The sequence below is a fragment of the Rhinolophus hipposideros genome (genome assembly GCF_964194185.1).
Source record: "Rhinolophus hipposideros genome assembly, chromosome: 5".
In the NCBI taxonomy this organism is placed as follows: Eukaryota; Metazoa; Chordata; class Mammalia; order Chiroptera; family Rhinolophidae; genus Rhinolophus; species Rhinolophus hipposideros.
The window spans coordinates 5,167,536-5,185,389 of NC_138051.1; the positions used below are offsets into that span (position 1 = coordinate 5,167,536).

Consider the following 17,854-nt stretch of genomic DNA (forward strand, 5'->3'; position numbering starts at 1 on the left):
CATGTTAGGCCCCTGATTCTCAAGGAATTGGTTACCCAGAGAGATGCAGTCTGGCTCACGTCACAGGTGGGTTGTACCTGCCCCTTAGCAATTTCTGTAATAACTCCCACCAACAATGAACCCTGAAGAACAAGCTCTCACCTTATTCATTTTTGATGTTTGGGGCTTGGAACACAGTAGGCACTCACTACGCTTTGGTCAAACAAATGAACTGATGTCTATTATTCATGACATTGTTCTCCATGGGAGCTTGAAGGAACGTTGAGTGACAGCAAAATCTGATCCACCAGGTGAATCAAAAGAAAACAATTTCCAGGTTAAGAAATTCTTTTAGAATACGAATGAGGATTGAGAACAACCTAAGACGCTGTCTCCTTACTCATGGCTATTTAGCAGAGAAATTCACAGCTCCCATGGCAGTTCAATTGTCTTGGAAGTCTAGGTATTTTCAAGTTGGAGAAACACAGACATATGATTAAAAAGTGACTTTGCCAAGACCACAGAGCCTAAGAAAACTTAGATCAGATTATCCATCCATGTTTCTGAATAGGAACAGATGAATATCAAAGAACATATATATTTTAAAATGATGCAATAGATTTAATTAAATATGATGTCTAAAGTACCTTACTCCATTATTTAAATGATTTCTTTTTAAGGTTCCCTACGTATACATTTTCTTTTAGAATCATGGAGAACTAAAATATCTCAGCGGAAATCATCCATAACCACACCATTTTTCTTGTTTGGGGGAGGGGAGAGGAGAGTGGGGAAGTAGACACAGCTTTTTAGGTGTTTATGAAGTGGAATTAAAAAGGGGGGAAAGTATTATTTGAGTAGAATCAATTTTAGACTTACATAGTAGGAGAAGACAAGTAAGTAAAGCAGTAATTTCCTTCTCTTGATTCACATCAATTTCCTCCTCCCACCCTTCCCCCCCAAGTTAATCACCTTTAAGTTGCTCCCTGAATCTGAGAGTTGGTCTAATGGACATTCAAAATCAGTATGATCATGGAAACCTTGGCTGTTCACTCTCAAAATCTCTCCTCCAATTCTGTGTTGCTACATTTGCTCCTTCTTTTGGGGTTTGCAAAGACTTCTGGGGCAGCACCCACCCCCCACCTCGGCCCAACTCAGCATATGTATATTCATTCCTCACTTATGGCAAAGTGGTTGAGGACTGACCTCCAATACCAGATCGTCAAGGCTCAAATCTCAGGCCCACCCCTCACTATAACTTTGGGCAAGTCATGTAACCCCTCTAGAGCTCAGTTAGCCCATCAGAAAAAGGGGAGCAAGAATAGTAGCTATATCGTAAGATTGTTGTGTTTATCGAAGAAATAATATGTCAAGTGCTCAGCATAGAAACTGATATGTAATAAGTGCTTAATTAATCATAGTAAATGATTATTATCTCCAAATGACAGTCATGGTAAAACATTCCAGAAACGTGTAAATAGGAGCATTCTCCCCACCCAGGATCTGTGGGAAAAAAGACATCCAGACACTGTGTGTTTAGATGACACTGCTTTTCCCCCACAGGCTGCCTAGGAAAGCGAGGCCAGCAGGAGGCCCAGCACCCCCGTGGGTCCTCCCCACCCACAGAAGCTGCAGGAAAGAGAAGGCCCTCAAGGGTGCAGGGTTTCCAGTTTGCACTGATCAGGAACCTTCTTCTAGAGTCAGTCAGAGCGAATGGCATCGTGGAACAAACCTGTTTACCTTCGTCACCACCTTGCAGATCACCTTTGTCATCTGGGTCTCATCTCCAGACCAGCCTATGCTTCCCTTGGGGAGGTCACTCTCCAACCCTCTCTGACAACCCCCAAACGGTGCCACTCTGACTTCCGGAATTAAGAATCTGTCATGTCACCCAGCCATATCACTTAGTAGCGGCAAGTTTCTTACCTCTTCTGTGTCTCAGTTTCCTGTGTAAAATGGGCCTGAGAATATTATCTACGTTTAGGATTATCGAGGGGACTAGAGAACGTATTCCAAGAGAAGCACTTAGAACACTGCTGGACACACAGTACATGCTCAATAAACCTAGCTGTTGTTACTATGATTGCCAGCACTGCTGCTGAGACCAACTCTCTACAGCGTCACCTTCTTCGCTCAATGTCCCTTTCTCTTCAGCCCACTAAGTGGACCTGGCTGGCCCCTGAGGTTCCCTCCTCACATCTCAAGTATCTCAGGGTCTGGATGGAGGTAGAGTAAATATCGGGTTTCCAACCCTTTCGCTATTTCCAAAGCTAGTACTATCTATCCTCTTTATTCAAACACCTCCAGGCCCTCTGAAATTCATGTTCTTCTAACCATTTCCCCCACTTCCCGACTTGCTCCTGTACCCGTTATTCTTCACACAGAAACCAGAGTGATCTTTTAAAAACTTATTTAAAAACTTAATATGATCTTGCCTTTTCCCTTGTTTACGCTGCCCGAAACACGTGCATTCTGGATTCTTCGGATCATTCAGGTCTGAGTTCAAAAGATATCTTCTCAGAAAAACCCTTCTACAAGCTCCCAACACAAGCAGCCCCATAGGCACCATCACTTCACTCCATCTGTTATTCGTATGGAATTATCGACATCGGAAATGATCTAGATTTTTCTATAACTTGCTCTTTTTCTGTTTTTCTTCTCTAGTACATATGCTCCAGAAGATCAGGGATCTTGCCTTTAATATTTATTGTAGAACCTCCTGAGCCTCGAATAGTGCCTGGTCCACAGAATCCATCAATTAACATTTCATGAAAACAAATACAAAACTACAGGGTCCAAAGACCACAGAGCTCTAGCATTAGACAGACCTGGGTTTGAATGTGAACTTTGCCACAAATTGGTTGTGTGACATTTTTCAAGTTATTTACTCCTCTCAGTCTCAAATTCCTCAAACTAAAATATGGGCGTCCAGGGGTGGGGGGAGCCCCCGCACCATCAGGGCTGCAATGGGGATTAATGAGATTGCACCTAACACACTGCTAGGCATATTCCCAGCATTCAACAAATAGATGTTATAGTTATTTTTATTCAGAGGACAACACAGACCTTAAACTTTAGTAAAATGAAGGTTTGTTAAACTTGGATCTGCTTCTCTTTTTCAGAGAATGGATTGGTATAGAAGCTAGCCAGAAGGATGTTTCCATCGCTCCCACCCAGGTAGGAATGTCCCATCTTGGACAAATGCCTCCCTTTGTCTGAGAAAGAGAGCAGACCATCACATCACCTTCCTGAGAATAATCGATCCCACATTTAAAATTTGAAAGCTGACAGATGAAGTATCCCAAGGTACCATAACTTCTTGTATAAATTAGCAAGAGGACCTAAATTTTCCATAGCCTAATTGAATGCATTTAGGATTGGGGTAAAAAATAAAAAAGAAGAAGAAGAAAAAGAACATATTTCCCCATAAGGAATGAATAAGGGAAACTTTAGTCTTTGCCCTCCTAAGGAAGGGTGTATTTTGTGTAATCAAACAATATCTGTATGTTCCCAAGGGCACCCTGCCCTCGGAGAGCTCTCAGATCCAACTTCTCCTTGACTTTCCTGCTGGGGGTCTCTGAATAGTTAAAACAAGGAGAAAGGAGTCTGATCTGTTCTCCTCCTCACGGCCAACAGACAAAGCATACATATGTCCATGCAGCCCTTCCCTCCCTCTGGGAACCCTCCAGAAGTTTTCCAGGCTCTAGCAGTGAAGTTTTTTATTCTAAAAGAAGTTGCATCAAGCCTTCTAGGCAATTGCCGGCTTTTAGGCTGCTCAACCAAGGCAACCGATGTCACAGAGGGAGCTGTGGGCGCCTCTTCCATGGGCCTGAAGAGCAAGATGATCAAACATTGTCTTGTTCTTTTAAAGGTGGCTTTGGATGAGGACTAGGGTAAAGCACGTGGTTTGGCACAGTGACATCAGTGAGAACCAGGCAGGCGTGGGAGGAGGAAATGTTTCCGTGGCAGGCAGGCTAGCATGGAGGGGCCAGTGGGACTCCAAGGTGAGATGTTCTGTGCAGCTGACCCTGTCTGTGTGGAATTCGGCTAGAAGGTGCCCCTTCCTGCTGTTACAACCGAGAATGTCCTTTGGTCCAACATTACTGTAGTTGAAGAGGAATTTATAACACGAAATTCAAATACACTCAGATTCTGAATTAGGGAGCTTTTCGTTGGGAATGTGAAAGGAACATAGGGAGAAAGGGAGAGAGAAAACTAAGGGCGAGGATGAGAGCAAGGCTAGGACACACAACGAGAGAGAGAAGGAGGATGGAAGCAGAAAACAGACACACACAGAAAGGAGACATGACTATGAGGGAGGTGAAGGCAGGAGGGGTGGTGGGGATGGAGGGATGGACAGACGGCAGGAAAGAGTCGGCTTAGAGCATGAGGAAGGGAACCTGTTACTCAAGTTCAAACGCATCTCTTTACCTTGCTGCGTACTTGGATAATGGTCATTGGAATAAACTAGCATCTGATGTTTTTGCTAGCACTTCCTAAATTAGTCACTGTTCCATGTTTTGGACAATCTGACCATGTATGAACTCATCTCGTGCCAATGAAAGCAGTCAGGGTTCCCTGGGCAAACAGACAGAACTGTCCAGTGTCGCTTGCTGTGAGTTCAGGCTGCTGTCTGCACCGCCCAGCACAACAGCCACGGGCCCCAGGGTCTGCCGAGCATTTAAAATGTGGCTAATTCAACCAAGGAACTGGACTTTAAACTTTCTTTAATTTTAATTAATTTCTCAGATAGTGATATTGTATTCCAAAGGGGGTAAAAGTGAGCTATATTATCTAGTACACAAATGAACAGTTAAAAATTTTAATAGCTATGTAATTATTTTAAGGTTAATTAAAAAACTACAACTGTACAACCAACATGATTTCATAGATATTGTATTGCTGGTACAGGTTAGCTAGCATGTCCCTAAGTAGACAGGGAGGTCCCTGGCGGAATCAACAAAAGACAGCCATATCCTAAAACTCCAGGTTTTAAAATCACTCCTTTGCTCCAGGACAAAATGTAACAAGGCCTTGAGATTAATCATAAAATTCATTTTGGCCTGACAAATGGCGCTGATCTGATAGATAAAGAGTGGGTTACTTTGCTGATTCCTTTAGGATGGGCAAGCAGAACAAAAACCTGGTAGACTAATTTCATTAGAAGGAGCCAGTTCCCTTCTTCAAACAGCTCCCCTTCCCCAAGCAGGCAAGGGAAGGTATAAAAAAAAGTAAGAGTTTTTGCCTCAGTCATGGGGCACCCCCATTCAGGACGCCCTCCTGCTCAGGAGCTCTGACTCTTTGCTTTCAATAAACTATCCTCTTTTTAAAACTCTTTGCCTCTCCTGGGTCCGTGTTTCCATTCTTTGGTCTCACGAGACACGATCCTGGCCTACACCCAGAAACTGCCGGCAGATCCAACATCATCTACATAATTTGGGGATTCATAGGAAAGATATTCCTCCCTCATTGCTTAGAACAAGAAAAAGTAAAATGATGTATTAATTTGCAGACAGGCATTAAGTAAATACTAGTACACATGGTACGTGAACATGGCATAAATTATGAAGGCTAAATGACCAGGTGACTAAAGTCTGGAAAATACTAGATTAGACAGCGTCTTCCAAGTGTATTATATTGAAGACGGGCAAAGAACTGTAATTTGTTACTACAGACTCAGAGAGAGTCAGTTTTTAATCGTCACAGAAGAGTGAGGTAGAAGAAGAAAGAGGTGTGAGACTGCAAAAAATCTGCCAAGAAAGCAGAATTTAGGGGAATTCCAGCCAAGCTCTGGTGGCTGCTATAGGCGCTACTGGGCCACTCACAAGCAGCACTCCAGCTCCTGGATTTGCTTGCTGGGTAAATTGGGGCCAAATGGTAATGCTGATGTTCCAGAGATACTATACAGAGTGAATAAGGTAGGTCAAGGTAGGCTGCGAACCGTAGAGAATGAAATACACATGCTCCTCAATTTCACTGTCTGCTCTTTCCTTAGCTTCATCGCTGCTTCCAGGACACCACCTGGACCCCATTTCAGGGGACCACAGATACTTCATTAAGGAATACTAACCGATTTCTATGCTTTTGGCGATCCCATTTCCTGTGGTATGTTGACTAGAGTATTTCCACTTGGTCCCCAAACCGTTCAGAGGCCCAGGGTAAGTGGTCTATTAGAATACACTCTAGGTCTGATTTGGGTTTTTAATGGAGGGTGTGTGTCATCTTGCAAGGTCACTGATCTGCTGATCCTCTGAAAAAGCTTCCAGGAATTTGCCAGAGTGTGCCCTGAGGAGCAGCCAAGGCACAAATTAACACCCTCTTTCGGGCAATGGGATCAATTCCTGAAAAAGCCACTTCCGCAAAACCCGAGGCAACCTGGAATAATCCAGGAGCCAAGACACAATTTATTACTTCACAAAGAACACAGAATTCTGACACAGCACCAAACTAGCTGCTGGGCTTTTTCCTTTCCCACACAAACTGCATTTCAAAGGCCGAACACTCTCCATTTACAAGCCTAGGCTTTGGGAGGAATGCTTTAAATAGCCAAAGATTGATAGACTGTCAAAACTGAAGATAATGTAGTGCTTGGGTCCTCCTCAATCCCTCATCTGAGGCGCAGGCAGGGCAAGCAAAGAACTTACCCAGGGTCACACACAGCGACAGCCAATGACACAGCCAACCCTGAAACCGAAGTATTCAGGTCCCAGGATCACTTGCCTTTCCAGCGCCCCTAAGTTTTCTACTTCATTCAAACATCAATCATGTTCCCAAATCAATACTTTAAAAGAAATATTTTTCATTTCAAACTAGCAGAATCCAGAAGGGATCCGAGCATTGCTTGGCAGATGAAGACAGACAACGTCAATGGTTAGCTTCTAAACCTGACAGACTACGTTCCTGTGAAAAGAGGTAGTCCTAACACAGGGACCAAAGTCTGTACGAGGGGGACTCAAGAGAGCACGTTCATTTACTGCTGGTGAGAATGCAAATCAGTAAAACCATTCTGAAAAGAAAAAAATGACAGTCTGAATTAAATGCCTTATAGATGTCTAAACCTCTATTTTGACCCAGAAGTATCACTTGTACGAACTTTCCCTGAGGAAATAACTAAAAAAGTGAGTAAATGTGCATGTAAAGATATTCTTTTGTAGGAGGGTAGTAGGTATTAGCAAAACTGGAAACAATTAAACACGTAACAGCAAGGTTTGGTTAAATAAATATACCCATTCATGAGATGTTATGTACCCAATAGAAAGGATATCTATGACTGTCATCTAACAGAGAGATACTTTCATGATGTATTGTTTTAAAAGCACATTATAAAATATAGTATGATCTCATTTTTGTTAAAGCATTTTTATCTATTAGCAACTAATAAAAATATCTGAGATTATCATTGAATAATAGGAGCTAGGAGGTTTAAAGTTTTTCTTCTTTTGTTTGTATTTTCTATTTCTTTGCAATGCAAATGTATTGATAAATTTATAGAGTTTTTGAAAAGTCTGAAAAATAAAACAAGTTTATTATTTACTACCTAAGGTAGATACCAACAAAAGAATAACCTTTTAATAATCTTCTCTACTGGCAGCTCCGTGAGTCCTATGGTGATGCTTATCTCTGCCCCAATGTCTGTCAAGCCCTTCTAATTACTCCCACAGGTGGTCACGATGGAGCTGGTTCTTTCCATCAAAGGCGTCATTACCAGCCTCATGCCCAGGACAAAAATGTGACCTCAGTGGATTTTCCGGTCAAGATGGAGGAGTAGTAAAATGCTGTGCCTGCCTCCTCTCACAACCACATCAAAATTACAACTAAATTATAGAATAACTGTCATTAAGAACTGCCTGAAGTCTAGCTAAACAGAAGTCCTATAACTAAGGACATAAAGAAGCCACCTTGAGACTGACAGGAGGGTCGGAGGTGCAGAATGGGCTGGTCCCACACCCACATATGGCAGTTAAAAATTGGGAGATCCCCATGGAGGAGCCAGAGGTCCCCGCCCCACACCAGGCTCCTCAGCCCAGGGTTCCTGTGCCAGGAAGTGAAGTCTCCCACAAGTTCTGGCTGTGAAAACCAGTGAAGACTGTGGCTGAGTGAGATGGAGGGCAGATGGAGTCCCAGGCACTCCTCTTACAGGGTCCACACCAGACTTACTCACTGACAGACTCACTCTCTCTGAGCTCCAGTGCTGGGGCAGTAGCTCCAAGGGCAAGAGGGACATATGGGGAGGAAATGAATTGCCTGGCTTCAGGGCGAGGGTTGGAGGGGCAGCTTTCTCCCAGACAGAAGTGCTGGCAGAAGCTATTGCTCCTTTGTGGAGCCCTCCCCATCGCCAGTGTGCAGATGCAGGTGGATGCCACATCTGAGTGTCTACTGACTTGGCAAACGTCCACCTCACCCAGGTGAGTCCAAGACCCTGACCCACCCAACTTGCAGGTCCACCCAAGCCTTTCCAGTCGCTTTTCCATACAAACGGTCTTTCTTGGCTTATACTGTGGACTTTTTCTAAAACCTCTCAAAGGATCACAAAACCCCAAAAGGCAGCATTTGCTTCAGCATGCCCAATACCTCCTGCTAAGCAGCCTCAAGCTTGGCATTAGTGGAAGCAGGCCTTCGTTTTCAGCTTAGCCTCTCCCAGGCACCTCCAAGCCCAGAGTGGGTGGTAGCCACCTGCAGATTGCTTTGTGGCTCATGCCAGGTGGCCCCAGGCAGGGCACAGGCTGTTGCTGAACTTGGCCTGTGGTGGGGCCTCTCCCAGGAAGCCCTGGGGCAAGCAGTCCCAGTGGCCAGCTTGGGACCTAACCCAATCACCATCGAGTTGCCTCTGAGGATGACACACCCAAAGGGCAGACTGGGCAGGCATCAGAGCCCTGCTAAAGCAAACCCATAAGGTTGGCTCCATAAGGTCAGCCCCTACACAATATCTCCTCCACTGTAGTCACGGACATTCCTCACAACCAATCAGCCTGAGGGTCAATCCCTCCCGCTAATGTGCAAATAGCAACCAACTACAACAGGAGGGCACACACAACCCACACAAGTGATACACCTGCAGCACCTGGCTCAGGTGACCAGGTAGACTGCTCCACTAAGCCACACAGGACACCTACTACATAAGGCAGTCTAGTAAGGCTGAGAGAAATAGCAGCCCTACCTATAGAGAAACAAACACAGGGAGGAGGCAAAATGAGGAAACACAGAAACATGTCCCAAATGAAAGAACAGAACAAAGTTCCAGAAAAAGAACTAAAAAAATAAAAAAAAAAGGGGACAAGCAATCTATCAGATGCAGAGTTCAAAACACTGGTTATAAGGATGCTCAGTGATCTCAGAGAGAACTTCAACAAAGAGATAGGAAACATAAAAATGGAGATAGAAAACATAGAAAAGAACCAGTTATAAATGAAGAATACAATAAGTGAAATGAAGAATACATTAGAGGGAATCAACAGCAGATAAGCAGAAAGCAGATAAGCAGAAAGCAGTTCTGACTCAGTGATTTAGTAGATAGGGTAGCAAAAAATACCCAATCAGAACAGCTAAAAGATAAAACAATTTTTTAAAAAGAAGATAGTTTAAGAGGCCTCTGGGATAACATCAAGCATACCAACCTTTGCATCATAAGGGTACCAGAAGGAGAAGAGAGGAAGCAAAGGATCAAGAACCTATTTGAAAAATTTGAAAATAATACCTGAAAACTTCCCTGACCTGGTAAAAGAAATTGACATACTTGTACAGACTCAGGGTGCCCAAATAAAATGAGGCCCACACCAAGACATATCATAATTAAAATGCCAAAGGTTAAAGACAAAGAAAGAATCTTAAGAACAGCAAGAGAAAAGCAGTTAGTTACCTACAAGGAAGCTCCCATAAGACTGTCAGTTGATTTCTCAACAGAAACTTTGCAGGCCAGAAGGGATTGGCACAAAATATTCAGAGTAATGAAAAGCAAGGACCTACAACAAAGATTACCCAGCAAAGCTGTCATTTATAATCAAAGGACAGATAAAGAGCTTCCCAGAGAAGAAAAAGCTAAAGGAGTTCATCACTAGGAAACCTGTATTACAAGAATGTTAAAGGGACTTCTTTAAGACTAAATAAATAAATAAATAAATAAATAAATAAATAAATAAATAAAATAAAAATATGAATAAAATGGCAATAACTACATACCAAAAAATAACTTTCAATGTAAATAGATTAAATGTTCCAATCAAAAGACATAGCAGGGCTGAATGGATAAGAAAACAAGACCTTTACATATGCTGCCTACAAGAGACTCATTTCAGATAGAAAGAGACACACAGACTGAAAGTAAAAGGGATGATAAACAGATGTTTCATGAAAATGGAAATGAAAAAAAAAACAAAAAAAACCCCCAAAAAACTGTGGTAGCAATACTTAAACCAGATAAAATGACTTTATTTTATTATTATTTTTTTGCACAAAATTAATCTTTATTCCACCTTTGTGTCATATTCCTGTATCCTTCACCAATGTTACATGAGGAAAAAAACAAAAGCAAAACAAATGAAAAACTGAAATCAGAATCACTAATGTTATCAAGTAGGGAAACAAATAAATTAAAATCTAGCAGCCATCAGCAAGAGTACAGCAAAGACAATGCTGTAAAAAGAAACAAAGAAAATTGCTAGAAAACTGTATGCATTATATTCTTTCAAACCAGCAAAATATGCTCCTGCAAACAACGGAACATAAACAGAATTCTTTTCCTGTAAGGTATAGAATGCAGGTTCTTTTTAAATATTGTGGATGAGTAAAATGTGTTTGTAATGGTAATTCTACTAAGCTATTACAGAGTGGGCCAGGAACACATTTATGGATTCTGGGGATGATGTGTACGGTAATTCTTTGATTGGGAAAGTAGACACTCTAGCCAAAATGTTTTAAAAAATGAACACAAAAGTACAAGACAAAGGCGAATGAGACTTCTCTTATATCTTAGCAACATTTAGATGGAAATCAAATGTAAATGCAGTCCACTCTGCTTTTGAAGAGGCTTTGGTTCAGCTCCCAAATCTCAATTGCTTGACGCAGTCTCCTATGAGAATACTCAGAAGGTGTCTTCTTAAACAACAAACCTATTTTTAGTGATGGAGCCACTCTTAGTAGCTGTGTCTGCATGGGACTGATAACCAATTACTATCTTTGGAGGAAGTCCTAACCTTTCCTTGTACACTCTCCCTATATGTGTAACAGCTTCTCTGTTTTCACACTCAGTAGGAGTCCATATTGCTATCTTATCACCTTTAGTTCTAACATTAACAACAGCTCCACATACATCATCACTGTAGTCATCAAAAGATTCTCCAATAAGGCACAGCAGTGTCTCTAGCCAAAAGCGATTGAGGTCACTTCGTCTCTGCTGTTTATTCAATGTAATTAGCCATCGTCCTCCTCGTTTGTTTTTCTCATCTTCCCACATAGGTTCAATACCATCCTTAAAAAGTGAGTAGTCACAGTCAGGCATTAAATTACTAGACAACTGGATATGGTTGTACAGAGCCCAAAAGTCTTCAACAGTATCAAACTTAGAGATCAGCCGAAGGTTTGCTTGCCAAGTTTTGCTTTTATCATTTTTAAAAAACCAGAGTGCCCATCTGTTCTGTAAAGGATGTTTAATATAGTGTTCCGGGTTAGCAACCTCCCGATTAGACTCTGTTTTCTCTTCTTCTGTAGGCGGGGGATTAGGAGTAGGGGTGGTTTCTGGTTCCACAGTCGCCATCTTAGATCGATCTTGATAAAATGACTTTAAAACAAAGGCTATAACAAGAGACAAAGAAGGACCCAGTAATCCTACTTCTGGATGTTTATCCGAAGAAACCCAAAACACTACTTCAAAGGGATGTGTGCACCCATATGTTCATTGTAGCATTGTTTACAATGGCCAAGATGTGGAGGCAGCCTGGGTGTCCATCGATGGGTGAATGGTTAAAAAAAAAAAAAGTAGTACATATTTACAATGGAATATTACTCAGCCATAAAAAAGAATGAAAGCTTGCCATCTGCAACAACGTGGATGGACCCAGAGGGTATTGAACTGCGTGGTGTAAGTCATAGAAAGGAAAATGCCATGTTTCACTTATACGTAGAATCTAAAGAACAAAACTAACAAAACAGAAAGAAACTCATAGATACAGACAACATTTTGATGGTTGCCACATGGGCGGGGTGTTGAGGGGATGGATGAAAAAGGTGAAGGGATTAAGAAGTATGAATTGGCAGTTACAAAGTAGTCATGGGGATGTAAAGTACAGCATAGGGAATATAGTCAATAATATTGTCATAACTATGTATGGATGGGCCTTGAAAATATGCTCAGTAAAAGAAGCCAGTCCAAAAGACCACATATTGTGTGAGTCCATTTATGTGAAATGTCCAGAGTAACAAAACTATAGAGACAGAAAGCAGATTAGTGGTTGCTAGGGTTTGGGGAGAAATGAGGAGTGATTGCTAGTGGGTACAGGCTTTCTGTTTGGGATAATGAAAATGTTATAAACTTGGCAGTGTTAATAGTTACATAACCTTGTGAATATAGTATAAATTATTGATTTGCACACTTTCAAGATGTGGATTGTATGCTATCTTAATTATATCTTAATAAAGTTGTAATATATATTTTTAAAAAGCCAAGATGGAACACAGAAGAGAAGCAGGGACAAAGTTCCATTACAAAGGGCGGGTCAGACTGTCCCAGGAAGGGTTAAGGGTATCATCAGAACCCCTCTTGCTTTTTAATTCTACTTTCATTGTACATGTGTGGGGGTCTATGTATTAACTCTTGGGAAACTATCCATTTGTGCCACTAGCCACATGCAGCTATTTAAATTGTTAAAAATGCAGTCAAATTTAAAATTCAGTTCCTTGGCTGCACAAGCCACATCTCAAGTGCTCGGTAGCCACATGGGGTTGGTGGTAACCACAGCACAGACACAGAACCTTTCATCATCTCAGAACATTCTTATCAGACAGTGCTGCTCTAGACAGCTCACGTGGCTCCTGGGAGGGCCAAATCATTTCCCCACTGATGCTTCTAGCTCCCTTTAAAGCCCAGAGTTAGAAGAACTCTGTCAAGTATTGCTGAGGGTAAAACTCTGTGTCCAAATCAGGCACAGAAGCAGGTCCAGGCACCGACCAGAACCAAAGCTAGGCCTACTGCTGTGTGGGTGTGTCACTCCACACACACACACACACACACACACACACACACAGTTGCTCCATCCTGCTAGGATACTGGCTGCTTTTTCATTTCTTTAAAAAAAGAAAAGAAACAAAGAAAAGAATTCCAGTATTGTTTATATAATACTGGTGGAATAAAAAAACAATTGTTTAATGTTCTAAGCTGCGAGATTAAACCCCTAGGGGAATAGGAGGGAAGATAAATCAATATTTACCAGTAGTCCTTATCCTACGTTAAATATTAGCTTAAACTTAAAAACCCACGGTTTTTGTTGCTGCCATTCCTTAGGCCCACATTTCACTGGTCTTTTGCTCTTGTGGAGAAATAATCATTTCAGAAGCAGTGGGAAATATTTGAATCCTGTCCATTACATACGTTTTACTGTCATCTTTAATAGTTACTGTAAACGTAGGGGTCACAGGAAAACATCGCCAGACTGAAATGGTTCAGACTGTGTAAGATGACAACACAGAAATGTCAGTAGCAGTCATCACCGGTATAACCTGTACAGCTGCGGGAGAGCAAAACGAAGAGTCATTTGCGAGAAGTTTTGACAAAACCTTATGAGCAGAACTGTGGGGGTCTCTCATTTCACAGGTTTGCATTAACCCTCAAAACTACAGACATTGGCAGTCCCTGCTGGTCCTACAAAGACATAAACTGGGATGGCCACACCCAAGGAAGGACATGCTGGGCTTAGCATCTGCCATTTGTCCAGTTTACGCAGCCACACCCCTCATCGCTTCGCCCCTGAGAAAACCGCAAACCTCAGTCTGCAGAGAAGCCAGAAGAAAGTCTCAGCAGGGAATGTGGAGACAAAAACAGGTCATTACATAACGTTGGTTAGATGGTCCACACAGCAGTTCCTACTGCATATTAAAATATTCATGGGTATCGCCCTGCCTGGTGTCTCCAATAAAGATCTTTTATAAACACTAACTGAATAAAATTCCCGACACCGTCTCCACAGGGGATGTATATTAAACACCAAGCTTTTCTTATCAATGCGGAGGCTAAGCCCTGAGAGGTGAAATAACTTGCTTTAAATCACGGGCGCGCCAGGAGGAGTCCAGGTGCGCTGGCATCTGAACCTGCTTTGTGAAACCTCATTATAATTGTAGAGCGTATGACAAGAAATACAATCATTATACAAAGAATTTTCTAAGTTAAGTGGTTATTTAATCAAAGTCACTTAAATGATTTATGGGTGGAAGGATCAAAGAATTAATGTTACAAAATTAAGCAGAAGCCAAAACAAAAGGGGGGGTGGATCTGGTTTTCCCACGTTTTAACTCTTCTGTGAAACTGAACTCAACAAATGATTAAATATTTGACATGAAAGTAAATATTTTTCCCCCTCTGAGAGGAAGGAAAAATGGCAAAATTTGTGCTGCGTAACTTAGTGAAAAGACCCTGCTTTCAAAAAGTCTGCTAATCCTCCCATGTTTAGTCCCAGCATTAGCTATGGAAAAGGAGGGAATCTTTTCTTCCCCGCTCAGTCCTTTAAGCCAAAAGCTGACGGGGGAGGGGGGTAGAAAGAGAGAGAGAGAGAGAGAGAGAGAGAGAGAGAGAGAGAGAGAGACACCCTGGTGTTTCCAATCCCTGTGTCATGTGGGGTCTCTGGTCCCGCTCCCCGCACAGGAACGCAGGACATGGTGAGGCCAAAAAGGAACAACAATGGAGCCAAAGGTAGGGGAGTCACACCACTATATTCTCACTGGCGGCTGGGCTGGAGACACAGGAAGCAGGAGCCACACGATGTGCAGTCCGCCATCTGCTTCTCTGCCAACCAACCCACCCCACTTGCTAGCTCAGCCATGGCAGTTATATTAGTAGCTAATGGCTAACTGGTTACAGCTGATGGTCACAGCTGATGGCCATCTACCACCTGAGCCAGCGCCTTTCCACGTGAGGCTGAGAGCCTGGAAACTGCTCTGGGACTCTGTCCCCACACTCTGCCTCGGCCCACTCGCAAAAATCCATGAAAATGCCCATTGAGATCAACCTGGTCACCAGCCCCATAAACAACTCACAAGAAACACAACTCTCTCTCTGTCATGCAGGATGCCAGGCGGGGTCTCTGATCCCGCTCCCCACATAAGAACACAGGACACGGTGAGGCCAAAAAGGAACACGCACGGAGCCATAGGTAGGGGAGTCATACTCTCGCTGGTGGTTGGGCCGGAGACACAGGAAGCAGGAGCTACACAATCTGCAACCTGCCATCCGCTTCTCTGCCAACCAACCCACACTCCATCATGCTAACTGCAATCCGCACTTGCCAGCCACCATCTTCTTGCTAGCCCCCATTTCCTGCTAGCGTAGCCACGGCAGTTATATTAGTGGCCAATGGCTCACTGGTTACAGCTGACGGCCAACTAGCCACAGCTGATGGCCATTTACTACCAGAGTGAGCACCTTTCTATGTGAGGCCGAGAGCCTGGAAACTGCACTCCTGGCTCTGTCCCCACACTCCACCCCTACAGGGTCTCGCCTCACAATCTACCCCTTCCGCGAGGGGCCCTGTGCAAGGAGCCTGGAGGTGAATGCAATATCCTGGACACAACCAGGCTCTCTGGGCACAGCCAGGGTTTCTCAGGGCACCACCAGTCCTTCTGGGCACGTCAGACTTCCTGGGCTTCTTAGGGTACCACTAGTTTCCCCGGGCACAGCCAGGGTTTCTCAGGGCACTGCCACTCTCTCTGGGCACAGCCAGACTTCCTGGACTCAGCCAGGGTATCTCAGGGCACCACCAGTCTTCCTGGGCACAGTCAATCTTTCTCACATATTCTCCACAGCAGCTGGTCGAGACACAAAGGCAAACATCCGCCAGTTCCACTACACGGTGGCACGTTCCCAAGCAAACGGTCCATCAAATCAGGGATGGAGCCCATTCCCCATAGTCCACAGTCATTCGCCAGGGCTGTGCACTGGCCTCACAATGTGTGCCCTCTCCACAGGGTGAGGGCTCCAAGTCCTCCCCAACCTGGGGGTGAGGGCCTCAGCAAGCACTTCCCGGGACACAGGGCCGCAATGTCCTTTGCTTTTTCCAGCCTATGCTGGTTGGGGAACCATCCACGTCTTCCCACCCCTCCATGGGGTCTAGCTCTCTGGCAGCTGCTCCTCCTGGTCTTCCTGAGACTGAGTGTTCATACGCACAAACTGCTCCACCGCCCTTCAGAGAGCTTTGGCCGGCACAGTACCCTGCTCGCTGCGCCATGTGTCGTGCTGGGCGGCCTGTGGGGTCTCTGCTCCCGCTCCCCACATAGTAAAGCAGGATGTGGTGAGGCCAAAAAGGAACACCCACAGAGCCATAGGTAGGGGAGTCACACCACCATAGTCTCACTGGCGGCTGGGTTAGAGACACAGGAAGCAGGAACCACAGGATCCGCAACCTGCAGTCCACTTGTCTCTGCCAACCAACCTCACTTGCTAGCTGCAATCCGTGCTTGCTAGCCCAGCCACCATCTTCTTGCTAGCCCCCATTTTCTGCTAGCGTAGCCACAGCGGTTATATTAGTGGCCAATGGCTCACTGGTTACAGCTGACGGCCGACTAGCCACAGCTGACGGCCATCCAATCACAGTTGATGGCCATTTACTACCTGAGCCAGCACCTTTCCCTGTGAGGCCGAGAGCCTGGAAACTGCACTCCTGGCTCTGTCCCCACACTCTCCTTCCCCTTTTTCCCCGTTTCCCATAATTTGGCACCTTACCCATTTGTTTGGCTCTGAGGGGAACAGACGGCATGTTTTATTTCTCCTTACCCACGCTCCACTCCTCTTCATGTTCCTTATATGTCTCAGCCACACCACCAAACACATCACACTCATCCTGTGGTATCAGAGCCCAGCCCGTGGGAAAGCAATGTTTTCTCAGTTCAAACAAAAATAAAAAAAAATTCTACTTCTTTGATGGCCACCTGAAGTGAATGATGAGAACTCTAACTGTCCATTCACAAGGTGAAAAGACTCTGCTTGCTATCTTTATGCACAAGGGTACAGGTGCGTTAAGGTCCATAGAGAGATGGTGGTCCAACACAGAAAATGAGGCTGGGCTGAAAGAAAAGTCATTGCGCTTTATGTTACCTTCATGTCTATTTTTAATCCAGGTATCATTATCCACATGTTCCCGCTGCTTGCTCCCATACCTTACTCCGCGCTCATCCCCATGCAAAGGTGTCCCTGACCACATACTCTAACATCACCCAAACCATCTCTTTAGACCAGGGGTGTCCAAACTTTTTTCAACTTTTTTCACCAAGGGCCATATGCGGTAAAATACACAAACAGCCGGCCACTCACTCGAGGTGAAGTACGTATTGCCTCACCTGGTTTATTTAAGTAAACTAAACGTATTTTTGGAATTTGCTGCGGGCCAATTAACAATGGATCGCGGACCGCAGTTGGCCCGCGGGCCGCAGTTTGGACACCCCTGCTTTAGGCTCTTCTTTCTATTTAACTTTTCCCCACAGCAGTTTATCCTTACCGATATTCTGTGTTAATTATGAGTCTCCCCTCTGGAACATAAGCTCCACGAGGCAGGGGTGTCTCTCCCCAATGCCTAGTAACATCTGTCCTTTTAGCAGCCACTCAATAAATACTTATGGAATAGATGAATAGATGAACAAATAACTGTCATTCATTGAGAAAACATCTACCAAGGACCATCCC

General features: G+C 43.9%; 2 protein-coding genes across 2 annotated transcripts in view; both read right to left on the reverse strand.

Annotated features, from left to right (window-relative positions):
* THSD4 (thrombospondin type 1 domain containing 4) overlaps nt 1-17,854 on the reverse strand; it is a 578,057-nt gene that overhangs the window by 226,910 nt on the left and 333,293 nt on the right. The gene's annotated exons all lie outside the window — the stretch shown is intronic.
* LOC308497569 (eukaryotic translation initiation factor 4E-like) lies at nt 11,072-11,728 on the reverse strand (the record flags this gene model as incomplete). The annotated part of the gene is made up of 1 exon (XM_081048351.1): nt 11,072-11,728. One exon carries the CDS (start codon nt 11,726-11,728, stop codon nt 11,072-11,074), a length of 657 nt encoding a protein of 218 aa, XP_080904477.1.